At 55.3% G+C, this 22,575-nt stretch overlaps 8 protein-coding genes across 8 annotated transcripts; 3 read left to right on the forward strand and 5 right to left on the reverse strand.

Moving 5' to 3' along the window:
- Positions 1-18: 18 nt before the first annotated feature.
- Positions 19-3,809, forward strand: IE81DRAFT_324494 (hypothetical protein). The gene is made up of 4 exons (XM_025514246.1): positions 19-1,075; positions 1,145-1,186; positions 1,272-3,262; positions 3,360-3,809. The coding sequence occupies exons 1-4, from the start codon at positions 347-349 to the stop codon at positions 3,520-3,522; spliced, it is 2,925 nt and encodes a 974-aa protein (XP_025368664.1). The 5' UTR covers positions 19-346; the 3' UTR covers positions 3,523-3,809.
- On the reverse strand, positions 3,640-5,199 carry IE81DRAFT_324495 (proteasome-domain-containing protein). The gene is made up of 4 exons (XM_025514247.1): positions 4,935-5,199; positions 4,544-4,850; positions 4,368-4,457; positions 3,640-4,259 (listed from the first exon to the last, which is right to left on the reverse strand). Exons 1-4 carry the CDS (start codon positions 5,001-5,003, stop codon positions 4,108-4,110), a joined length of 618 nt encoding a protein of 205 aa, XP_025368665.1. The 5' UTR covers positions 5,004-5,199; the 3' UTR covers positions 3,640-4,107.
- A 692-nt stretch (positions 5,200-5,891) lies between these two features.
- On the forward strand, positions 5,892-9,579 carry IE81DRAFT_324497 (AAA-domain-containing protein). Its single transcript, XM_025514248.1, has 10 exons — positions 5,892-6,575; positions 6,645-6,879; positions 6,972-7,216; positions 7,287-7,617; positions 7,699-7,833; positions 7,909-8,376; positions 8,443-8,524; positions 8,607-8,887; positions 8,963-9,202; positions 9,311-9,579. Exons 1-10 carry the CDS (start codon positions 6,121-6,123, stop codon positions 9,386-9,388), a joined length of 2,550 nt encoding a protein of 849 aa, XP_025368666.1. The 5' UTR covers positions 5,892-6,120; the 3' UTR covers positions 9,389-9,579.
- On the reverse strand, positions 9,550-12,329 carry IE81DRAFT_324498 (putative delta-1-pyrroline-5-carboxylate dehydrogenase). The gene is made up of 8 exons (XM_025514249.1): positions 12,059-12,329; positions 11,619-11,952; positions 11,504-11,541; positions 11,382-11,426; positions 11,169-11,307; positions 11,059-11,096; positions 10,302-10,967; positions 9,550-10,226 (listed from the first exon to the last, which is right to left on the reverse strand). The coding sequence occupies exons 1-8, from the start codon at positions 12,119-12,121 to the stop codon at positions 9,894-9,896; spliced, it is 1,656 nt and encodes a 551-aa protein (XP_025368667.1). The 5' UTR covers positions 12,122-12,329; the 3' UTR covers positions 9,550-9,893.
- A 384-nt stretch (positions 12,330-12,713) lies between these two features.
- Positions 12,714-15,385, reverse strand: IE81DRAFT_324499 (putative UTP-glucose-1-phosphate uridylyltransferase). Its single transcript, XM_025514250.1, has 8 exons — positions 15,124-15,385; positions 14,819-14,914; positions 14,519-14,595; positions 14,241-14,451; positions 14,096-14,168; positions 13,812-14,027; positions 13,511-13,737; positions 12,714-13,421 (listed from the first exon to the last, which is right to left on the reverse strand). The coding sequence occupies exons 1-8, from the start codon at positions 15,193-15,195 to the stop codon at positions 12,873-12,875; spliced, it is 1,521 nt and encodes a 506-aa protein (XP_025368668.1). The 5' UTR covers positions 15,196-15,385; the 3' UTR covers positions 12,714-12,872.
- A 1,255-nt stretch (positions 15,386-16,640) lies between these two features.
- On the reverse strand, positions 16,641-18,381 carry IE81DRAFT_324500 (phenazine biosynthesis protein PhzF family). The gene is made up of 4 exons (XM_025514251.1): positions 17,951-18,381; positions 17,783-17,879; positions 17,138-17,699; positions 16,641-17,063 (listed from the first exon to the last, which is right to left on the reverse strand). The coding sequence occupies exons 1-4, from the start codon at positions 18,113-18,115 to the stop codon at positions 16,856-16,858; spliced, it is 1,032 nt and encodes a 343-aa protein (XP_025368669.1). The 5' UTR covers positions 18,116-18,381; the 3' UTR covers positions 16,641-16,855.
- Positions 18,382-18,532: 151 nt separating this feature from the next.
- On the reverse strand, positions 18,533-18,953 carry IE81DRAFT_174624 (hypothetical protein). Its single transcript, XM_025510659.1, has one exon. The coding sequence runs from the start codon at positions 18,859-18,861 to the stop codon at positions 18,595-18,597; it is 267 nt and encodes an 88-aa protein (XP_025368670.1). The 5' UTR covers positions 18,862-18,953; the 3' UTR covers positions 18,533-18,594.
- A 370-nt stretch (positions 18,954-19,323) lies between these two features.
- On the forward strand, positions 19,324-22,514 carry IE81DRAFT_291751 (P-loop containing nucleoside triphosphate hydrolase protein; the record flags this gene model as incomplete). The annotated part of the gene is made up of 11 exons (XM_025511917.1): positions 19,324-19,704; positions 19,776-19,896; positions 19,982-20,188; positions 20,281-20,494; positions 20,557-20,893; positions 20,974-21,059; positions 21,129-21,336; positions 21,426-21,665; positions 21,744-21,910; positions 21,944-22,104; positions 22,201-22,514. 11 exons carry the CDS (start codon positions 19,324-19,326, stop codon positions 22,512-22,514), a joined length of 2,436 nt encoding a protein of 811 aa, XP_025368671.1.
- Positions 22,515-22,575: the final 61 nt, after the last annotated feature.

Below are 22,575 nucleotides of genomic sequence, written 5' to 3' on the forward strand. Positions count from 1 at the left end.
CTACCAAAGCGCTTTATAGTTTTGAGTGTGACTTTGTGCACGGCGCGCCGTACGACGCCTGGGCGCGAGGCGCGCCGCGCCAGATCATCTCCAACACCATCACATAATCGCAGCGTGCAGTTGCACGGCCACACCGTCCGTGCCGCATCACGCGCTCACCTATAGCTACTCGTGACTCCGTCGTGCAAATTCGCAACCGCCATCGCCCTGCCTCACACTCGAGGCAAGGCGCGTCCATCATCAGCGCCTTTCACCTGTTCCTCTGAGCCACTTTGCTCTGCTTCCCACGCGGACGCACTGGACCCTTGCGACAGCTCACGTCCTGGCCTCCATCTCTCACGGCAACATGTCGCGCGATCGACGGCCCGGCGAACCTTCATTCGCAGCACCCTTGACGCCGCCTCGGGGTGCGGGCACGCTACCCACCCCGCCAACATCTCACATCGAATTGTCCGGCGACAGACCGCCTCATGGCAGCGCTGCCCACTTTGCCAGTGGCAGCAACAACGATGCGCCGCTATCGTCTGACACAGAGCAGGCGACCGACGGAGAACCCGATGCGAGCCCATCGGCCATCGTCATGTCACGTCGACAGAACCGGCTAAGCCAGCGTGGATCGGCGGCCAACTTTGAACTTCAACAGATAGTCTCGCCACTACACGCCAGCCGCAGCTCGCCTGCGACTCGAACCTCGCTAGACAGACCCTTGTCCGACCAAGAAGTGACCATGTCCCGATCAGCATCCGTGCGCAAAGCGCGCCGAGTCGGTAGGAATGAGGGTCGCCGCGCAAAGAGCGAGTTCGACGTGGCGTCGGACTCTGACCACTCCAGCTTCTCACACCCTGCAAACGAAGACTTGCGCAGTCGCACGCCTAGTCCTATACTTGGAAGCTCACGAGGCCATTTGAGTGCTCAAGGCGCGTTTGGACCGAGCGCGGAGAATGTCGATGCGGTTCTGTTCGGCGAGAATGACGAGGAAGGGAGCCGACAAGAAGTCGAATCGTTGCTGGACGAGCTTCGTCAGATGAGTCTGGCCACAGGCGGAATCGGGAGAGAGTCCAACATTGTCAGCATCGTGAGTAGGAATCGCAATTGTCACGGCAACCAACATGCCGCGTGCTCATTCCCTGTCCGCGGTCGGCAGGGTTCTCAACTTGGCGAGAAGGCGCTCAGACTGCACGACACTGTGAGTGCAGCGCTATGTAACTTTTCACGACCACATTGCCGTACATCTTCTCACGCTTGTTCGCCCCTCCTGTTTTACGCCGCAGCTGCACCATGTGCGTCTTCGAGCCATCGCTGCGCTCACATCCCAGCGCACGAAAGCGCATGCATCTCTTGTTGCTATGCAGCTCTCATCCGCTCGTCAAGCTGCGGAGCTGGATGATGCCAGGACACAAGCTAGGATGCTCGGCAGCAAATTGGCGCGTGCAGAAGCTCGCGTTGAGGAATCGATTGAGGAGGAATTGCGCTGGACCCACTCAATGAGGCATCATGGCAGCGCACTGGCGCAGCAGCAGGCTGCAAGACAGGCCGCACGCACCAATGGTGCTCAAGCAGACGTCTCTCCCAATGCACCTGGCTTGGCGGCACCGATCGACCTCGAAAGTATCAAGCAATCCCCAAAAAGTCCTGCTGCTGCTCTAGCGAGCGCCACTGCCCCGCAAGCCGCTTCGTCTTCTTCTACGACACTCTCAGGACTTGGCATTAGTGCTGGTGGTGCACCTGCTGACTCTGCCGCAGCTACGCCTGCAATGTCCAGCACGACAGACGCTGAGGTGGATTCCCCGTTGACTGTCTTGACCCGCAATTGCAACAAGCTCAGCTCCGACAAACGCTATCTGAAGGCGAAGTGGCGCGAGGAAATCGCCCGGAACGAGCGACTCGAGCAGGAATTACGTGCTTTCCGTCCGCTCTTCTTGCAGAGCAATCGAGCGTCTGTCGGGACAGCCTCTCCACTCCCCGCGTCGAGCCACACACCAAGGCGCTCAAACTCAAGTCGTCGTCGCGGTACTGGGATGGGAGATGCCGAAGCGGAGCTGCTGCTTGCTACAGCACGACGCATGCGTGAGACTAGGCGAACGGAGACTCGTCGATCGCCGCAAAAGGCAGGCGCCATAAGAGAGCAGACGACGCTGGAAGACGGTCGTCCAACGACGCCGCCACGGACTTCGCAGCCTTCTCAACCCAGCACCCCGTTCACCCCGCGCACGCCACGCACCGTGCCTGTCTTGCGTACTCCAGGCAGAGATGAGGCTGGCTCATCAAATTGGGGTCAAAATTCCAGCAGACAAGACAGCGCTGCAGCTAGCAACGCGTCACCAATCAAAAATGCGGCGAATGTACCTGGTTCAGCGAGTAGCGCGCGTGGCATTGATGAGCTACTGCACGCTGCCCAGACTGTCATGACGCCAAGCGAACGACCAGCAGCGCACCAGACTCCACGCCGCGGACTCGCTTCGCTCAGTGCGAGCTATGGTGACAGAGGCTACTTCCTTGATGCGAAGTCTCCCAAGATGAATGTCTCTGCGCTGTTGAGCGAAAACGACGCCATCAACGAGAGTCCCAAGCGGCGCCGCATGTCCACATCCACGCACGATGCCTCTGACGTGAGATTCGCAGGTGGACAGGGCATAGAAATCGCGGAGTTGGCTTCCTCGCCTGAGGGTCGTCCTGCACACTCAGCACATCGTTCACAGCACGTCAAACTCGCCGAACCGCAGCACGAAGCTTCGACCGCGCAGTCATCTGGACTCTCAGCGCTTGACCTGCTTGCAGACCAAGCTGCTGCTTCTCAACAACCCAGTCAGAGCTCTGACCACTCGCGATCAGGGGGATTGAGCGACGCCCCAGCATCAAGCTCTGATGAAGGAATGATCGAAGAAGAAGGCGTGGAGCACGGCGATGAAAGATGGTTCTCTCAGTCACACCATGGTGCCTTTTATGGAGGTCCACCCGCTTCGCAACCTTCCGCGCGATACGCCTATGGACCAGAAGGTGGCAGACCTGGCTGGCCAGCCTCACCAGAGAATATTCGCATGGCGAATGTCCATGGATCCGCCCATCACGGCTTGCCCTACGTGCCGCGCGCTGTCTCGCCTACGCGCGCATCACCTTCCAAAGCAACCTTGGTTGCGCTACAGGCGAGTCCGCCGAAGAGCAAAGGTGGAAACACGAGCCCGGACAAGCGCCTGCCTTACATTCGATGGAGCGAGGAGGAGGATAGGCGGCTGAAGCGAGCGATCAGCGAGTACGGACAAAGGTGAGTGAATTGTCACGTATAATGACGTTGCGGCAAGCTAGGGCGTCGAATAAATCGAATCGAGCTTACATGTTCTCCCCCTCTTTATGCCATGCAGATGGGAACAGGTCGCACGCAGTGTTGGGACCCGATCGTACCATCAGTGCCGTCAGCGCGCGCTCTTGATGAGGCGCAAGACTGCTCAAGCAGGAGGCTCAGACGGCGGTCCTTCGCTAGCGCCCGCGTCTTCCATAGCCTCTGCCGGTCATCCTTCGCCTTGAGTTGTACGCCCGCCACGTTCTCAAACCCACCGCCTTTTCCTCCTCTCATGTCTGAGTGTTTCGCGAGACTCTCGGATTCATACCACACATCAGACCAAATGTCTTGTCGAAAGCCTCGAATTCCGAACACGTATAAGATGCAAACACAGTACACGAATGCTACACAGCAAGCTTGCCGCACTGAAGATATTCCGCCATACCGACCGACCACGTGTTCCCGAACTTGTACTGTACTACACAAACACACCTCTCAGGCTCCTCGAATGATCATCCACCAAACATTCCGCGCGAAATTCCCTTGGTGCTTTGTTTGAGCTCTGTTCGCTAGCAGTCAAGCCGCGCAATAACATTTTGATCGGAACCTGACACACTGGGCATCGCTGTCGATGGACTTTCACACATCGTTCGTGTGCGATTGGCCGCCTGCCGCGCTGTGCGGTCGTCGGCAAGCTGCTCTGCGTTGAAGAATCTCACGCTGAACAGTTTGACAGCAGAGCACTCAACCGCGCGTCTCATTTCCTCATCTTCGCATTTGCGTGCCGCATTTCAACTCGCCAAGAGAGAGAGGGAGGAATGCGAGGGTTATTACACAAACTTGCCAGAGACGAACTCTTTGCTTTCCCCATCTGGAAGATCGTTTCCGGGAATAAAGTGCCTTTCGACTCCTTCTTCTGAAATGTCCACCATGCGAATCGTACCGCCTGAAGAGCCGTCTCTGCGCATCGCAAGCGATAGCGCTGGAAGCAAGAGACGAGAACGGGTCGGAGTGCGCGTCGTGTCAGCAGGCTGGTCGTGCGTAGAGCGAGTGACGCTAATGATAGCGTCAGACTGCGTGCACCACTCACCCTTCCTGACAAAGTCTATCGTCTGCTCCTTGCCCCATCCCGGTCTCCAGGTCGAATCGCAAAAGCCATAAATGTATGTTGACCCGGAACCTGCAAAACCAAGCGAGATGCGGTGAGCATCATCGCAGTTCAGAGCGGCGAGGGCGAGCAGAATGAGGCCATGCAGCAAGACTCACCTCCGATGGCCCAAGGTTGTTGAAACTTGCCGCCCCCAAGAGGAATGTTGTAAACGCCACCGCCATTCCTCTTGTCCCAACCGGCAACGATGATTCCAGCGCTCAACCTGTCCTTGTTCTGATAGATGATTTCTTGGAAAAGCTGAGCTGCAGTCTCCACTTTCGGCTGCTCGTCGTGCTGAACTGCCACCATGCCCAAGTTGTAAGACACTATATCCGCTACAGCTTGAGTGTCAGCCGCCGAACCTGAACGGCAACAGTAGATCCTGTCCGTGATGTGCGTCAACTTGTCCGTCACTCGATTCGCCTTTTCGACGTTTTGTTGAAGCGCGCGGAGGTGGTGAGCAGCCAGCAATCTTGTGGGATTTTCAGTTGCGCTTAGCAGACTCACAATGTACGATCCCATGGTTGTTCGGCTGTCAGCACCCATGATGACGCCCTTGTCATACACGACGGCCATGATGGACGTCTAGCGAGCGCGAGTCACGAGTGAGGGAGGAGTGGCCGTCGCCAAGTCAGCATCACCGAAGGCTCGTGGAGAAAGAACGACCCGGAGCGGACAAAAGCTGCCGTTCACTCTCTATCTCGCGTGTATGCGTCTGATTTGTGCGCCCTCGTATCTGCCTGCCTGCAATAGGCTTATATCACTCACACCAAGATCCATCTCCCCCGACTTGAGCCTGTTCACATCCACAGCTTGCATCTTGGCACCACTGTTCTGTGCAGAAAGACTTAGCTCTCAGAATGCCGGAATGAAAAGAGTTTGCTCCTGATATCGTTCGGTCGCAGCGGACGTGATGAAGCAGATGCGCAACGTCGAGCCTCTTTGAGATGTGAGAGGTGAGTGTCCAAGATGCTGAGCGGGACAGCTCGAATTGGCTCGATATACAGCTTTGTCTCCAACTGCTGCTCTTCTGTGGCAGATGTACAGGCAAGGTTGATGCAGATTAGAATGAGGATGACTGACGACTAGACGTGTGTTGTGTGGATCAGCATGCGTATGGTCAAGGAGGATGACGATGCGAGCTGCTGCATGCATCACGAATCAACCACATCTCAACTCGAACGGCCGACGGACCACACAACAGGAATAAGCGCTGCACCGTGCGCCTTGCGTGCGTCGCCCAGGCCGCGCGTATACACTCAAGACTGACTCCAGACTCAACTGCTGCTATAGTCGACATGGTAGTCACGTGTTGAAGGCTTCCAGCGAACCGAAACGCCCGTGCGAGCCTATGGGGAAGGGGGCGGGCGGCGCGCCTCGGCCCGCCGTGGGCTGTGGTGAATGGTGAATTCAAGATTGTGAGTACGTGTAATGCGCCCAATCGAGTGCTATTGCGCAGCCATACATGAAGCTCGCCGTGTATACAGGCACAAGCTTCCCACTCATCTTCCACATGAATGCGTGATCTGCTCCGCTCAACATCGACACATTGATTGGCTCATCGCAAGCCTAGAACCACGGTTCGCCTCAAGTAATCGTCAAGTCCATAGGACCTCTTCGGCGACCGCCCCCGTCCAATCAGGGTTGAGCTCCAGCACTGGAAGGGACCCCATTCACTCGCACGAGCTCCAAGATGGCAGGATTTTCTAGAGGAGGAGGCGGAGCGGGCTACGATAGGACAGCATATGGTAGTTCTGGCAATCCCACGCCAGGCGGTGGGAGATCTGCGTACGGGGCTAGTGGAGGCGGAGGTGCAGGGTACGCATCTGGCGGAGGAGGAGCAGGATATGGAGGGGCAGGATACGGATCTGGGGGTGGAGCTGGAGCGGGCTACAGTTCTGGAGGAGCAAGCGACGCTTACGGCGGACGTTCAGCTCGTAAACCTGCTCCTTCGGGGTATCCTGACGAGAAGGCATCCTACAACCCTTCGCAGCATGCGGCTGGGGGCGGAGGCGGAGGCGCATCAGGCCACCTGGTGGTCAAGTGTCCAGAACCGCTCATCTTGTCCAACTGTCTGGCCGTGAATGCGCAAGAATGGGGATCGACGCAGTACGTCATCGTCGACGGTCGTTTCGTCTTTACAGCCGCGTGAGTGTGGAGGGTGTTGCGTCTCCGCAGATTCACGATGCCTTGCTGAACCACGCGGCTCCCTCGCAGTGCGGACAAGACTGGTCAGGTGCAGTCGGGCACGCTCGGCACAGCCCTGCTTCAACGGCAATGGGCAGGTCTCAGCGCTCAGGGCCACGTAGTCAGAGCAGAACCTTACGATCCATATTCCCAGGGACCAGCCGTTTATCTCGCCAGTCTAGACGTCGAGGTTGGATTTTTGCGCAAAGGCACCGAAATTGCAGAGGTATTTGATGCAGATGAGATGCAGCGCAACTGGGTACGGGTGAGTGATGAGACGTGATTGGAGAGGTAGCGTTCCCACAGATCAGTCTCAGCCTAGCCCCTGATTCCGCCTCACGCCACGCTTCTGCGCAGGCCTTTGAGCACCACATCTTCTCCATCGGTCAACTGCTCGTCTTCGAGTTCCATGGCCAGAACCTCAAAGCCACAGTCACTGGAGTGGAAGTGGTCGAGACGCAACCTAAGAGGCAAGGCGCAGGCGCTCCACCGCCACCTCCCTCGCAGCATCGATCCGACAAGGGAATCCTCATGCGTGAGACCTCCGTCAACTTTATCAAGGCTGGGGATTCTGGTGTCAAGATCAAAGCTAGTGGCAAGCGGTGAGGCTAGCTGGACCTGCAAGTCAAGTGCGCAAAAGAGCTAATCCCTCGACTCTTGCGCGTCGTACAGAGCACCGCCCAACGCTATCCTGCAGCCAAACTTCAAATTTGAAGACATGGGCATCGGAGGGTTGGATTCGGAATTCAGCGCCATTTTCCGCAGAGCTTTCGCATCTCGCATCTTCCCACCTGCACTGGTGGACAAACTCGGCATACAACATGTCAAGGGTATCCTCCTCTACGGACCGCCAGGAACGGGAAAGACGCTGATGGCTAGACAGATTGGCAAGATGCTCAATGCCAACGAGCCAAAGATTGTCAATGGACCGGAGATTCTGAACAAGTATGTCGGTGCTAGTGAAGAGAACATTAGAAAGCTCTTTGCTGATGCTGAAAAGGAAGTAAGTGCGAAATTGAAGGCTTGAAATTCGGAGGGTTGTACTCAGATGACTGCACTGACACGCCCGGCTCCACTCTCACAGTACAAAGCCAAAGGTGACGAATCCGGTTTGCATATCATCATCTTCGATGAGCTGGACGCTATTTGCAAGCAGCGTGGCTCTTCTGGAGGGGGAACCGGAGTCGGTGACTCTGTCGTCAACCAGCTGCTTTCCAAGGTGCGTGTACAGATCGACGACGCAAGCGTGAATGTATTGCGCGAGGCTAAGGCGCGCGCTCCTGGTTGCTCTTAGATGGACGGTGTGGACCAACTCAACAACATCTTGTTGATCGGAATGACCAATCGCTTGGACATGATTGATGACGCGCTGTTGCGTCCAGGTCGTCTGGAGGTGCACATGGAGATCAACCTTCCGGACGAGTACGGTCGTCGACAGATCATTTCGATTCAAACGAGCAAAATGCGAACGAATGGGGTGATGGATGATGACGTGGACCTAGCGGAGCTGGCCGCCTTGACCAAGAACTTTTCGGGCGCAGAGATTGCCGGTCTAGTCAAGAGCGCCACCAGCTTTGCGTTCAATAGACATGTCAAGGTGGGAACGATGGCGGGCATATCGGACGATGTGGAGGGCATGAGGGTCAACAGGGACGACTTTCTGCACGCTTTGGACGAAGTCACTCCTGCTTTCGGTGTGGCCGAAGAGGAATTGCAACAAGTCGTTTCGAACGGCATCATGCATTACGCACCTCATATTGACGTGAGTATTGGGGACTTGGCCAAAACGAGCATTGTGTATCTGAACACATCTGAGTTTCGCGTGCAGGTCATCCTTCGCGACGGCCAGCTGCGTGTCGAACAAGTCCGTACTAGTTCCAGGACGCCATTGGTCACTGCTCTTCTGCACGGTGAGCATAACATTGGAGTACTGCTGCTGTAAATACGTGTGCTGGCGGCTGACCCCTAAATTTGGCTTTGGTGTATCTTCAGGTCCTCCTGGATCTGGAAAGACCGCGTTGGCAGCAACCATGGCCATGGCCTCTTCCTTTCCCTTTATCAAGCTTGTCTCACCCGAGAATATGGTTGGAATGGCAGAATCGCAAAAGATTGCATACCTCAACAAGGTCTTCAACGACTCGTACAAGTCTCCCCTCAGCATCATCGTGGTGGATAGCATCGAAAAGATTGTCGAGTGGGTGCCCATCGGACCTAGATTCTCCAACCCGGTGCTGCAGGCTTTGAGCGTCCTGCTGGGTAAACGACCGCCGAAGGTGAGCACGCAGTCGCTGCGTGACGCGTGACGCTCGCTGCGCTGCCGTCTTGCTGACACACATCTCAATCCGCAGGACCGACGTCTTTTGATTCTTGCGACCACGTCAAACAGGCCCATGCTGGTCGATATGGACCTTGCAGAAGCTTTCCTCGCCGACATTCGTGTTCCTGCAATTACGAGTTTGCGAAGCGTGGATCACGTCGTCAGGGAGACTGGATTGTTCAGGGATCAATCGGAGCAGGACAGACTCATGGGTCTTTTGAGATCCGCTGGTCTGGAGGATTCAAACAGGCTCAATATTGGTATCAAGAAGGTGTGTAGATTTGGACGTCGCCTGGGGGGGGGCACAAATGATTGTCCCTTTCACGGTGATCATATACGGCTGACATCGTTGATCGCCGGCTTGGCCCTTTCCTATTAGCTTCTGTCGGAAATTGAAATGGCGCGCCTGGACGAAGATCCGGCAGACAAGCTCACCGCTGCTCTCAATAGCCTATAGACGGTACCGCACCTCGGCAGCGGGTGGCCTGCCCCCCACGCCTACTTCCCAACCTAGGCTGGCACCTCGTGCTTGCCCAAATTTAATGATCATCTACTTTCCTGCCAAACCGAATCTTGCGCGACGCGCATGGGCACTGCTACGCAAGTCACAATACGTAGCTAGCTACGAATTCTTTGGAGAGGGAAAAAAAAAAACAGCCACAGTGTTAAGGCGCGTGACTCGGCGACGATGTGTGAATACAAGTGCGGTCGGTCACCAGTAATGCGTCGACAAGAGATGGGTGGTGGTGATGATGACGAGCGTGAAGTTTACAGGTAGATTGAGTGATCGCAGTGTTAAGGCGCGCGATCCGGCGGCTGTGACGCAATGCTGTTAGATACTCGATACAATTGTCGGAACGTGGGAGCAGGAAGAGAGAGAGAGAGAGAGAGAGAGAGAGAGAGAGAGAGAGAGAGGCGTGCACAGCAGACGCGGAATGGATGCATGGTCCAGCGCAGGCAGCTCACACCAAGTTGCTAGGATAGAGGTGCGTGTCGATAGGCAAGAAGGATTCTGAAATGGTTCTTGCGCTAACAAACCTCAAAAAGACCTGCATGGATCCGGCCTTGTCGTTGGTTCCGCTGGCTCTGGCACCACCAAAGGGCTGCTGACCGACGACTGCACCGGTGCACTTGCCGTTGATGTAGAACATGCCGCTCGAGTTTCTCAGCAGATTCGTCGCTTTCACCACTGCTGATCGATCCTGCGCAAAGATGCTTCCGGTGAGCGCATACTCGGTAGTCGTGTCGATGAGGTGGCACGTCTCTTCAAACTCGTTGTCCGGGTATGCATAAATCTGTCAAGAAGTGAGGACCGCGAAAATTAAGCTGTCCACGCATCGTACAAATCAAGAGGGTGCCCGCTCACTCACAGTAACGACTGGACCAAAAATCTCGTTGATCATCGTAACGCTGCGCGGGTCGGTGGTCTCAATGACAGTGGGCTTGACGTAGAAGCCTTTTGAATCATCGCCGGTCCCTCCAGCAATGATTTTCCCTCCATCCTTCTTGGCAGCTTCAATCAGGCTGATGATCTTGTCAAAGCTGTGCTTGGCAATGACTGGGCCCATGAAATGCTTGAAGTCCTCGACTGGACCCTGCGAGATGCTTTGCAAACTCGCCAAAAGCTTTTCCTTGAATCCTCCAGGCTTGGACCACAGACTTTGAGGGACGTAGAGCCTGCTGAGCGCGCTGCACTTCTGTCCTTGATACTCGAACGCGCCTCGAACGGCTTGGTGCACAGCTGTGTCGACATCGGCGCTCGGATGAACGAGGTGAAAGTTCTTTCCTCCTGTCTCTCCGACGATGCGCGGGTACCCAGTATACTTGTCCATGTTGGACGCAATCTGCTTCCACAAGTGTCGGAAGACGTGAGTGGAGCCGGTAAAGTGCAGGCCTGCGAAAAACTTGTGCTCGATTGCTGCAGTGGCAATCTCCTCTGCGGGTCCGGGCACAAATTGGATGACGCCGGGTGGCATGCCAGCCTCTTCAAAGATCTTGTAGATCAGATAGTTGCTGTAAATGGCCATGGGGCTCGGCTGAGAACATTATGTAGCACAGATGAATGACTGTGAGAACCTGGTACCAGCGGCTTGGATCGCAAACCCCTGCAGCATGACGACTCCTCACCTTCCAAACGGCAACGTTGCCCACTAGTGTTGGTACGCCTGTGTGGCGGCACCCGGCAAAGTTCTTAGCCCACATGTAGGGCATCGACGACGTGGGGCGACTAGACTCACCGACAAGGTTGGCTGCGATGGCAGTGAAGTTGAAAGGAGAGATGGCAAAGATGAAGCCTTCGAGAGCTCTGTACTCCATTCGGTTGTACATTCCCTTTGCGTGTTCGGACGGTTGCACTTTGTAGAGCTCATCGACGAACTGTTGGAAGTGCACGCTCGATCTCATTTAGCTGGATGTATGCGCTCATCGATGCTTGGGAGTGTGATACGCACCTTGACGCCGAATCGCAAGAAGTCACAGGTTTCTGCTGCCGCATCCTGAAGGTCGAGAGCGAGATGAGAGGGTGAGCGCTCCGTATCAGACGCCCTTCGAAGCATCATACCCATCCACCCACAATCTCTGCTTGCCACACGTTCTTTCCCTGGCCGAGCACTGCAAGCAAGCACGGCGCGTCGCAGCGTCAGTGCCATGGACTCGATTGACTCTCTTCGTACGCACACCCTACTCACTCGTGGCAGCCATGAGAGGAAAGCGGTACTTGCCAGCGATGAGGTCCGCCGCTTTCAGGAAGATGGCGGCCCTATCCGCAAAAGGCATGGCTTCCCAATCCTTCTTGGCAGCCAAAGCGCCATCGATGGCCTTGCGGGTCAAGTTCGCATCAGCTTCCTGATAGCGACACAGTGCCTGAGAATGATTGCTCGGGTTCAATTGTTGTGCCGTCTTGCCAGACTGGACGGCCTGACCGTTGATGATCAGTGGAACGTCAAAGGGAGCAGAAGCGAGCATCGAGTCCACAGCCGCTTGCAGACCAGCTCGGTCAGACGATTTCGGCTCATAGTTGCGCTGCACACGCAAACGTTTGGGGAGGGGCAAGCGGACCATCACGTCAGAACGCTCGATCAGCGGGTCGATTCAATTACATCACTGAACGACGACGAGCGTGACTCACCATGGGCTCATTGAGAGTCCTGGGCAAGCCAAAGTGGCCAAGTTGCGGGGCAGGCATCGCCATGGTTGTGTAGGAAGGTGGAGAGCGCAGATTCAGCAAATGGCTTGTAGGGATTCCAGCGGTCGAAGGATCTTCCACACGAGCGCGGTGTCACTGGTCGAGGTGGGAGGGGTGGGAGAGAGGTAAGAGCGGAGTCAAGTCTGTGAGTACACAGGATAGGTTTCTAATTCCCGTCCATCGACTGTTGCATGGGCCAGCAACTAGAGTCACGATTCCTTTGAGGCAAATTACTGCGATAGGGATGCGCCCGCCCCACCGGCAGGGCGAGGCGAACAAAGCTCATTCGAGCACAACCTCATCAGGGCTTTTCCGCCTCTTTCCAACAGCGGCAGCTGCTGCCTGCTGGTTGAAGAGGTGTTGGACCCTCGACACGCGCCTGCAGCAGCAACAGCAAGCGCTGATGCATATCAGACTGGTGGCGCTGCGCGTGTAGAGAGATAAGCCGCGGCGCTTGCATATGCAAGCGAGCGAAGACGGCCCGAAGTTAAAGCATCAGCATACAGACGGTCAAGCGCTGCCGGCACCGCTTGGCCTCCATGCAGTCACACACGAGTGCGCGCGAAGCTCATTCTATCAGTGTGAGTATCAGGCCCACAAGAAGTCTAGCAAGCAGGCGGATCGCATTCAGTCTCGTAACGATCTTGTGCGAATATGTACAACGGAGCACTTGGTGAGAGCGGGCAAGAAGTCTAATGCAGTCTTGGGTCCATGGTGCCGCTCTGAGCACAGCTTGACGCGTGTCCACCAACCGGACTTAGTGGTCAATGATGGACAGGTTGCCGCTGATCAGCTTGTTTTCCAGCACACTTCCATCCGGAATGGTGATGTGGCTGCCTTCGGTGGCGATGATGATGACGGTCCCAGCAAGGATGACTTTGCGTCCGAAAACCACATCTCCCGAGACAGTAAGGTGATCCAGGTCCGCAATGTTCGGGATCGTCTTGAACCTCTTCTGGAAGTTGGCCACCTTTTTGAAGGTGTCTCCCAGTTTGATGACGGGAGTTTGGGTGAACTGCCTTGAAGCGCTCATCAGCAACTTGCCGTGCTCCAATGTGTACAGGTCTGAAGTGATTAGCAAGAGATCTCCGGTGCTCTTGACTGGCAGGAAGCGAGATCTGGGCACGTTCACGCCTTTTGCACCTCGGAAATGCTTGATAGCTGCGCCGACTGCTGTCTCCAGCTGAATCACAGCCTCGCCATTGTCCAGCGATTTGTTGTTGACAATGATCTCGAGGTCAAGCTCATCATTTTCAAGCACGCGCTTGATAGCCCTCAGGTTGAGCCACAGGTTGTTGGTGTTGAACTGCAAGCAAGCATCGGGGGTAGACGGGGAAATCGCGTGAGCATTTTGCGCACTTCGAGGCGCTTTCCTGTCACAGGAAGTGGACTAACGATCTTGAATTTCTTGACACTCTTGAACTCTTCAGTGTGCTCGCTTGGAACCTGGGCAATCTCTAGCAATCTGATGGTTCCGTTGTAGTCGATCAGAGTACCACCCTTGACATCAGCCTTTGTCTTGTCTGTGACCTCAGAAATGAATTCAGCCTGCGTGTCGATCATGTGCTGGTAGATGTTCAGGTCCACCACAGCGCCCAAGTTGTCAACGTTTGACACGAAGACTGGGAAAAGAAGGTGGGTGTTTCCAAACTTTAGCAGGCGCAAGCGAAATGGCGATAATCGGAGCCCTACGTACTGTGCTCTTTGCCTGCAGCAATCAAGCGGTCCAGCAAGCCAGAATTGTGCATAGCGTCGAACAAGTCTCCGTGTCCGGGTGGGTACCACAAGCTCTTGTCGGAGGTGGCGCTGCGAGGGCAAGGGAGGAGACTTTCCTTGTTCACACGAGGGTAGCGTGATTGGTTGAAGGTGAGGATCTCGACGTTGTGGTTTGCGTACTTCTGAATGACTCGAGCTATAGAAGTTTTGGGCACGAGTCAGTCAGAGTGAGCAGTGTGCTTTCCCCACTCCCTTGGGCCTCACCTGTGTCATCATCAGTGTTGAAGGAATTCATGAGGATGAGAGGGACATTGACGTTGTGGCTGGAGTTCAAGTGCTATTAGATGAGAGGAATTGCATACCATCAGCGACTCGACCTGCACAATAGAAGGGCGCCAAAAGCGCTCACCTCGATCTGCCTAACTGAAAGGTCCAGGAAAGTCATGCCCTCGCGGACCTCAATGACACTCTTCGGTCCAGTGCAGCCCATGGTCGTTCCGAGACCTCCATTGAGCTTCAGCACTGCAAGCTTGTTGAGAATGGAAGGATCCGCGCCATCCTTCAGCTGAGCGTATGGGGTGATTTGCTCGGGAGCAGGAGCTTGGACCTTGTTCCAGTCGCTGACAGAATGAACTGGCATGTCAGTATAGGCGCACATCACCTGGCCACAGTCTTCCTTGCGCTCACAGCTTCTCGCCCTTTGCCCGCTCGGTAAGATAGCGATTGAACAGTGTGAAGAAAGAGCTCATCTCCGCATCAAAAGCCTGTGATGATCGTGAGAGGATTTGTGTGAGTCAACACCTCCAATCAGACGAAAAGCACAGCCACGTCCTTCCGTACTGCTGCTTCGCTCCGATTCTCGAGAGGAGGCCAGCCCCACAGACTCAGAAGATTCACGTCTGGCCGATCATAGGCGCACGCCGTTATGACTGTCCGTGGCCGCCTATCCGCGCTGGAAGCCCGGCTCAAGGCCATCGGGATGCTCACCTTGCGTGCAACAGGGTCTTCAATGCCTGCAACGAGCTTGTTAACCTCATTGCGCATCGCCTTTGCAGCTACACCAGTGGTAGCCGATTTGAAGTCCTGTGAGGAGAGAAAGGTGTAGAGATGCCAGCAAGTCAGTGATTGCGTCGAATTCGCACGAAGATGTGAGATTCAACCACGTTGCTTGGCGTAAATGCACAGCACAGTGCGGCTCGCTGTGGCTTCCGCCTCACATCTCGCAGCGCTTCTCTCGACAGCGCAAGCCCGCTGCTGTCTACTTTGGGAAGTAAGTAGCGCTTTCGACTCACGATGTGAGAGGCTCCGCGAGTGCGGGCGGCCTTAATGGGCGCACCTGTCTGAGGAGTGGACAAGGTCGACATGATGAAAGAAGCACTGGACTAGATTAAGCGTGAGGCGTGCGGACGATGCGGAGTGAGGGGATGAGGCTGGGCGGATCTGATGTGGATTGAGAGCAAAGGGATTTCATTTGAGCCACGTTTTTAGAAGATGGCCAGGCCTACGTAGCAATCACCAACTCACGACCGACTTGAATGAATTTGGCCAGTGAGAGGCGGAGGTGAGTTGGCTCAAAGGGCACGGACGGCACTCGACTGCTGTGACTAGCACCAAATCTCTCCCCGTCTGCATGCATGCACGGGACCACGATGGCAGCGCTCGCCGCTCACAGCAGTCTGGTGGTATAGTTAGCAGCGCGTTCGATTTCAGCTACGGTGCGAGTCTCTCCATGGCTCCTTCCTGGCTGCGCGCTGTAGCAGCAGGCAGTCGTGAGTGCACAGATCCACGGCGCACGGTGTCATCTGCAGACCCGCGCCGAACACAATTTGCCCGGTGGTGTACGCTGGGCACAAGCTGCAGCGCTGCAGGCTAGCTATACGCGTAGCTGCTGCTGCTTCTCCCTAGCTCAGCGCGCGCGCGACCCCTTTTCTGATCATCAGGCCTGCGAAGACCGGACTTCCACCGACACAGAGCTCGCTAAGCAAGCATACCTTTGAAATTCAGTTCACTCGGTTCTGTGGAAGGGAAGCTGTCAGGCAAACTGCTGCGGGGTCTCGCTCGCAATTTAGAGCTCATTGGAAATGCGTGTCGCAAGCTCTGCATCGAGAGTCTATATTCGTGATTCAAGAGTATATTCAGATTGCCTGTTGTAGACCTGCAGCGATGTTCCGTTCACCAGGCATCGATTGCATGCAGAGACTTGCTGCTGCTTGTCCTTATTGAGGAGAGCGCACGGACTATGCATATCAATTCGTGATTTGATATACACATCTCACACCGCGCACCGCGCACCGCACACGTCCGTACGGTCAAAGTCTCGGCAAAGCCCCACGTGTGTCTGCGCCTGCGCTGCTGCTACAAAATAGACCGAGCAGCCGTCTCGCTGCAGCTGCAGCATGCTATGGCCGCACCTCATAGTCCGGTCAATTCACGATTCGCGTCTGCTGGCCAAATTCGCGCATCCGTGGTTGTGATTCGCAACTCCGATTGGCCCGAGTCAGGCGCTGTGTCCCACCCAAGCGGATGAAAGCACCACCTCTCCCTATACTGCCCCACCGGCAAACTGGTGCTAGCGGTCCAACAGGGTAAGACCACCAGCATAGAGTCGTGAGTGGGGAGAGGTGAAGGGAGCTGTATAATAGCCTTGCCCAGGCTCAAAATGTGATTCGTGTTTGTGATTCGATTCTCGATAGCTTGCTGGCAAGTCTTGATGAGGATTCGCGCGCGCTGCGTTCCAAGGTGCGGCGTCTACCAACCCAAGTCGCCGATTCTTCGGATCGAGCCGATCACGTGAAGCCTACTCGCCCGGAATTTTGAATGGATTCATTTTGGTTTCTGTTTAAAGGTTCACCATGTTCAAACTTCAAAGCGGATCACAACAATCCTGGTTGGATGAACTTTTTGCCTGCAAAGGCGAGATTTGTACGATCTGACGTTCCCAAGTCAAGAATGATGAACGTGGCCAGACGTGCAGCCTGCATCACTCCACACCACTTTTGGGGAGACGGCAAGCAAGACGTGTGCTTAAAGGAGAACGGTACCTTTGACAGGGATCGCTTGATCCCCACCTACCCAGACGTCTATTCCAGCAGACCCACCCAGCCTGCTGCTGCTCGCGTTGCTCGAAATGTACACGCGCCCATCACGGCGCCTTTTGCGACCTTGAGCAGCAACGTAGCTCGATTCGGCCAGCCCTTCGCTGATGAGCCATTGCGCCGCGCCCGCATTGAAGCTGTACAAAGAGGTGTGGAATAGGGGACATGAGTCAAGTATGAGCTGTTGCGATGGTGGTGTCTCACGGCTCACCTGCCAGTTGTTGGGTCTTCAAACCACTGTTCGCCAGGGTGCGATGCCCAGACGCGCATCTCAAAGCTCGGTTTGGTGCCGACTTCAGAAGACATAGCGGCTTCGTGGGGTGCCTCTTCGTACACCACCTTTCCAGCCTTGCCAGCTTTCGCATACACCGTGTCAGCCGCTTCTTTGTAAGGACCGATCACGCCGACATTTGCAATGGGCTTGCCGTTGAAGTTGATGTTTAGCACCGCCTTCGCATCTTTGAGTATCAAACCGCACCATCCTGGTCCGTTGTCTATCCATCGTGCAAGCAACACGTCCGAAGGATTGATATCAAGACCTGAACACTTGAACGCAAGCTCTTCACTACTCATTGGTCCTTCTCTGATGAAAGGCGGAGCGAGGAAGCTCAGTCTACCGCTCTCGGCACTGTAATCATCAGTGCCGGACGAGGACTTGACCGGGGATCGCTTGATCTTGACGAGCCCGACATCGCACTCTTGAATGACTTCGTCTGGCGCGCTTCCAGCGCGAGGCACACCTCCGCTGGCTAACCATGCGCGGCATGAACCCACTACGCACAACAGCCACGACGAGCGACTGACAGAATCAGAAGAGCCATGCAAAGGCGGCCAGGAGATATGCTGCTGGACTCACGGGTGGGATGCCCGGCGAAAGGAAGCTGGCGTTGAGGAGTGAATATCTTGAGCTTGTAGTCCGCACTCGCTGGGTCAGTAGGCGGCAAGATGAAAGTCTGCGCATGATCGCAGCGCATGGTCAGAGCTCTTGAACTGAAATTTGGGCAAGCATCACCAAAGAACTTACGGTCTCGCTCAAGTTGGTCCAGCGAGCATACTGTTGCATCGTTTCCACATCCAGCCCTGATCCATCCAGCACCACTGCTACCGGATTGCCGAGAGTGGCACGTGCAGTGAAGACGTCGACGACCATGTAAGGTCTCGAGCGAACATCTGTACTTTGACCCGACATCCTCTTCTTCATCTCCTTACAGGCGATTCCGGCTGCCTCGAAAGAAGTGTGCGAATAGCCCGGCTTCGAATATAGGTGCGCCCAAATCGAGAGAGAGAAGACGGATGGCGAGTGCTGTTTGAAGGAGTCAAGAGTGGAAAATATGATCGTCAAGCCTCACCGCATCAGCAAAGTTCGCACAGCCATCCGAGTCACGATGAAGACCAATTGAATCGTGAACTCATCAATCACAAATGTAAGAAAGTGAATAATGAGTAGTCAGTGTGAGTGTGAGTGAATGAGTCATCACCTCGCGCACTTCGCATCGAGTCATATGTGCTGCAGGTACAGCATGCATGCGCATGCCAAGCCAGCAAGTTGCCGCTGCTTGGGCATTTAAACGCGTGCATTCAAGATTTTCATTCACATTCACATTCAAATTCAGCACTCATCCACATTCGCAGGTGCGGTGTGACTCGTGACTTCTCCTCGATCATCTTTCAGCAGTCAAGCGCCATGACTCCTGCTGGCCAAATGATTGTGGCAGCAACCTTCTCATTCACGGATTGGTAGCATGGACAAACGCCCAAGAGACAGAAAGCCACCCGTGTGACGTAGGACCTAAGTTCATCCTCGTCGTGCCATCTCATCGAGTGACACGGCTGCGAAGTAGGTGCGCTAGCTGTGATAGCTTCGAAACCGCACGCAGCCCCAAGAAGATCTGCAGCGGCGAGAGAGATCCAGTGGTGTATGGCTTGCATCCACATGTCCGGAACGCCGAATTGACTCGGAATGTCAAGATGCTATAAGAGTCATGAATGCATTCCTGCCGCTGCCATCATCGACGCACTTCCCTTTACCAATTCGCGCCAAACGTGCGCCACAAAGTTCCATCACCTGAAGGCATTGTCACTCATTACGTTGGCAAAGCAGCCTGAAGCGGGACGATCATGACGACAAGCAGCGAGGGCGTGGCATCGCTGACCTCGCAGATGCCAACCACTCTACTCTCCACTATACAAGCCTTGAAGAAACGCGAGACGCTGGAAGCTGCTCTCAGCATTTACGTCCAAGAACTTGCAGCTCGCTCATACACTGATCTGGACGCCTGCATCAAGGAAGCTCACGCGCGCCTTGAGCAGGCAGTCAAACCCCTCTTGCTGGATGCAGGCGCTGGCAAGAAAGGCGCTGCGACCGTCTTGAAAGCCTGGTTGGACCACGGCCGGAGGATGGCAGAGCATGCGAGCCCGCAAGAAACGCATCAGGCCGCGGTCAGGTCGAGTGAAGCTAGCTCGAGCTCTACTGCGATCCCAAAAGCTGCGAAGGAGACGCATCCGCCTCGCGCCACGCCTGCAGAGAGAAGGAGAGCGCGGGAAGAGGCGAGGCTCGCAAAGAGGGGTCTCGATGCGAATTCGATCGACCAGCCTGACAGCCAAGTCGACAATGACAGCGATCCTGCCGAGTCTCTAGCGGCCAAGGTGGGCGCCATCTCTCTCGAAGGCGTAGCTGGCGGATCAGATGTGCCAGGAACAGATGGAGGTCCAGTCATCACGGCCACCAGTCAAGAGTCGCGATTTCACACGGAATCAATTGTGACGGCATCGAAAGAGGTGCGCATGTGTACGGCCTGACGCAAGGCAGCCAAAATTTATCACAGTCTCACGCTGCTTTCCATCCACAGATCGACTTGAAAGACGTCTGCCTGTACGTTGAGCAGCGTCAATTACTTGTCGATGCGCATCTGCGCATCAAAGCGGGGGTCCATTACGGTCTGATTGGTCTGAATGGACAAGGCAAAAGCAGTCAGTTCTTCCATCACAAAGAGAGCAAGCTGCGAGCATTTGCTGATCACAGTTGATGCATCATTCATCTCAAAAACATCGACAGCTCTGTTTAAAGCACTGGCGGACAATCTCATTCCTGGGCTGCCTTCGAATGTTCGGATCTTGCTAGTCTCACAACTCGAATCTGAGAATGTTGTGCTCAAGGCGCGACAAGCGAAGATCGAAGCTGAGGACTCAGCATTGCCATCAGTGCTAGAAGTCGTCCTTCGTAGCGATGCTCGCCGGCTTCAATTTGAAAGCGAATCGGAAGGTGGGTTCAGCCAGGCGTTGTGCTAGGGTGCGATGCGCTGTGCGCGCGAACTAGCCGCCTGCTTACGCTTCCTCGCGACCTTGCGATTGCAGACATCACGGCTGTGCTGGACAAGGGCGACTTGGATGGCATCAAGCGGGTACTCTCTGCCATCGAATTTAGCAGGGCCTGCGCTGCTCTCGAGGAAGCTCAAAGAATTGCGATCAAGCGCAGCGGGGCGAGAGGAGCAGACGCTAGAAAGGCTCTCATCGCAGCGGAGCGCCTTCACGAGGAGCGCAAGCTCGCGAACGAAAACCACGCAAACCTGTAGGTCAACTCATCCCACGCTTTACATTGCTTTCTGTGCTCATCGTTGCCTTCGACCACAGTGCAACATCAGCTCGTGATTGGCTGGCCGATGCAACAGTCCTCCAAGATGAGCTTCATCAAGCCTTGGAAGAGATGGAAGCATCTACAGCCCTATCTCGCGCCATGTCCATTTTGCACGGTCTTGGTTTCTCGGATAGTCAGATTTCCGGACCTTTCACTGCTCTGTCTGGAGGCTGGAGGTCCAGAGTCTCTTTGGCGTCAGCTTTGCTCAAGTCTACCGACGTGCTACTGTTAGATGAACCGGTAAACTTTTTGGATCTCCCGAGTCTTCTCTGGCTAGAAGGCTTCATCGCGCAATGCAGCTCGGCTGTCATTACTGTTGCTCACGATCGAGAGGTGAGCTGCGCAAAATTTTCTCTCTCTTCTACGCTGGCCTGTGCAGTTGAATTGATCCAGACGAACGTTGTATTCGGTAGTTCTTGGACGCTGTATCCGATGAGCTCATTGTGCTACGCAAGGAGAGACTGACATACTTCGATGGCAATCTCACTGAGTACGAAAGGTGAGGATCGCACCGGGCGCGACTTACTCCCATTCGGTCTGCTGATGAATGAGGACGCCGTCCGTGCAGAGAAACGAGAAGAGCTTTCAAGTTGGCTTCGAAGCAGCAAGACGTGCTTGACAAAAAGCGGCAAGTGGTGGAGAAGAGCATCTCGGAGGCAACCCGCATCGCCCGCAAGACAGGAGACGAGAAGAAGCAGAAGAGCGCAGCCATCAGGCAGCGCAAGCTTGATGAGAGGTGGGGCCTGGAAGTGAATGCGAAGGGACACCGATTCAAGGTACGGTTCACTTGTGCTCTCGCACATTCTATACGACAATGTAGGGCTGCGCTGACTTGCTCTTCCCACTCCCCTTCCCATCGCTACAGCTCAATAGAGATTTTGGAGGCTATCATCTTACTGCACGCGGCGGACCAGAAATAGACACGCCAGACAAGGAGGTCATGTGGAAGTTTGAGGATCCCGAGCCCCTCCGATTCCCTGGGTCGCTCGCTCATTTGGATCACGCGGATTGTAGGCATGCCAAAAGAAGCGTGCTGCGCGACGTCAATCTGACGATAGAGCCCGGCGATCGGGTGGCGTTGGTTGGACCTAACGGCCACGGCAAGGTGCGTAGGGAAGAGCTCCCGATGGGCGCCCGGAGGGAATGCGCGCTCAGTAAAGCCTATCGATGCTTCTCACCTCAGACGACCCTTGTGAACGTACTGCTGGGCCGTCTTGCCCCTGCCGCTGGCACATCTACGCATCATTCCAGGCTTCGATGGGGCCTGTACGCGCAACACACGGTCGCGTCTCTCTCCACCGAGAGCCGCACAGCCTTGCAGTACCTGCTCGACCTTGCAGCTTCTCGTGCGTCCTCGGTCTCTGGGTCTGGCGCTACTCTGAGCGAGGGTCAAGCAAGAGGTTTGTTGGGAAGGATGGGTCTGCCGGGTCGATTTGCAGATACGATGCCCGTCAAGGCCTTATCGGGAGGTCAAAAAGTCAGGTGCGGCCTATTAGCTACCATGTGGGATGCTCCTGACCTTGTGGTCTTGGACGAAGTGACGAGTGAGTCAAAGCTGTGCGGGGACCCTGTGGGAGAGATGGAGGTGCATGCAAAATCTGCAATCCTTGCTGACGGCCTTCTTGGACCCTTCTGTGCAGCTCATTTGGATAGCGATTCTATCGACGCACTGATCAAGGCCTTGAAGCGCTACACTGGTGCCATTCTGCTCGTCTCGCACGACCGCATGGCCGTCAAGCGGATAGTGGAAGGTGCACCATCTCCCATTTCCTCTACCTCTGCCGACGAAGATGAAGTTTCCAGCAGCGAAGATGAAGACGAAGAAGAGCATGGCGTGATTGGGCGAGGGTCCACTCATCGCGGACGAGTCTATCTCGTCGAGAATGGCTCTTGCGATCTTCTCGAAGGCGGTATGGATGAGTACGTACGCAGAGTGGAGAGACGAGCTCGATGAGCCTGGAGTGTCATGCGTGTCCCTTGTATCCGTCTAGTGCTTGTAGCATTTACCCCCACTA

Source organism: Ceraceosorus guamensis (genome assembly GCF_003144195.1).
Source record: "Ceraceosorus guamensis strain MCA 4658 unplaced genomic scaffold IE81scaffold_42, whole genome shotgun sequence".
NCBI classification, from domain to species: Eukaryota; Fungi; Basidiomycota; class Exobasidiomycetes; order Ceraceosorales; family Ceraceosoraceae; genus Ceraceosorus; species Ceraceosorus guamensis.

Excerpts from the sequence above, each read along its gene's own strand:
- IE81DRAFT_174624 (XM_025510659.1), bottom strand. The coding sequence starts at position 18,861 with ATGTGGATGCAAGCCATACACCACTGGATCTCTCTCGCCGCTGCAGAT.
- IE81DRAFT_324500 (XM_025514251.1), bottom strand. The coding sequence starts at position 18,115 with ATGTCGGGTCAAAGTACAGATGTTCGCTCGAGACCTTACATGGTCGTC. Across the intron at positions 17,880-17,950 it reads GGACCAACTTGAGCGAGACC|ACTTTCATCTTGCCGCCTAC; the intron begins GTAAGTTCTTTG and ends GATCATGCGCAG. Across the intron at positions 17,700-17,782 it reads TTTCGCCGGGCATCCCACCC|TGGGTTCATGCCGCGCATGG; the intron begins GTGAGTCCAGCA and ends TGTTGTGCGTAG.
- IE81DRAFT_324499 (XM_025514250.1), bottom strand. The coding sequence starts at position 15,195 with ATGTCGACCTTGTCCACTCCTCAGACAGGTGCGCCCATTAAGGCCGCC. Across the intron at positions 14,915-15,123 it reads CTCGCGGAGCCTCTCACATC|GACTTCAAATCGGCTACCAC; the intron begins GTGAGTCGAAAG and ends CTCTCCTCACAG. Across the intron at positions 14,028-14,095 it reads CAACACTGATGATGACACAG|CTCGAGTCATTCAGAAGTAC; the intron begins GTGAGGCCCAAG and ends AAACTTCTATAG.
- IE81DRAFT_324495 (XM_025514247.1), bottom strand. The coding sequence starts at position 5,003 with ATGGCCGTCGTGTATGACAAGGGCGTCATCATGGGTGCTGACAGCCGA. Across the intron at positions 4,851-4,934 it reads CAACCATGGGATCGTACATT|GCGAATCGAGTGACGGACAA; the intron begins GTGAGTCTGCTA and ends AACGTCGAAAAG. Across the intron at positions 4,458-4,543 it reads ACAACCTTGGGCCATCGGAG|GTTCCGGGTCAACATACATT; the intron begins GTGAGTCTTGCT and ends TTGGTTTTGCAG.
- IE81DRAFT_324498 (XM_025514249.1), bottom strand. The coding sequence starts at position 12,121 with ATGGCGATGCCTGCCCCGCAACTTGGCCACTTTGGCTTGCCCAGGACT. Across the intron at positions 11,953-12,058 it reads GGACTCTCAATGAGCCCATG|CGCAACTATGAGCCGAAATC; the intron begins GTGAGTCACGCT and ends TTGCGTGTGCAG. Across the intron at positions 11,308-11,381 it reads TCTTGCGATTCGGCGTCAAG|TTCGTCGATGAGCTCTACAA; the intron begins GTGCGTATCACA and ends CACTTCCAACAG.
- IE81DRAFT_324494 (XM_025514246.1), top strand. The coding sequence starts at position 347 with ATGTCGCGCGATCGACGGCCCGGCGAACCTTCATTCGCAGCACCCTTG. Across the intron at positions 1,187-1,271 it reads CGCTCAGACTGCACGACACT|CTGCACCATGTGCGTCTTCG; the intron begins GTGAGTGCAGCG and ends TTTACGCCGCAG. Across the intron at positions 3,263-3,359 it reads ATCAGCGAGTACGGACAAAG|ATGGGAACAGGTCGCACGCA; the intron begins GTGAGTGAATTG and ends TATGCCATGCAG.
- IE81DRAFT_324497 (XM_025514248.1), top strand. The coding sequence starts at position 6,121 with ATGGCAGGATTTTCTAGAGGAGGAGGCGGAGCGGGCTACGATAGGACA. Across the intron at positions 6,576-6,644 it reads CGTTTCGTCTTTACAGCCGC|TGCGGACAAGACTGGTCAGG; the intron begins GTGAGTGTGGAG and ends GCTCCCTCGCAG. Across the intron at positions 7,618-7,698 it reads TTGCTGATGCTGAAAAGGAA|TACAAAGCCAAAGGTGACGA; the intron begins GTAAGTGCGAAA and ends CCACTCTCACAG.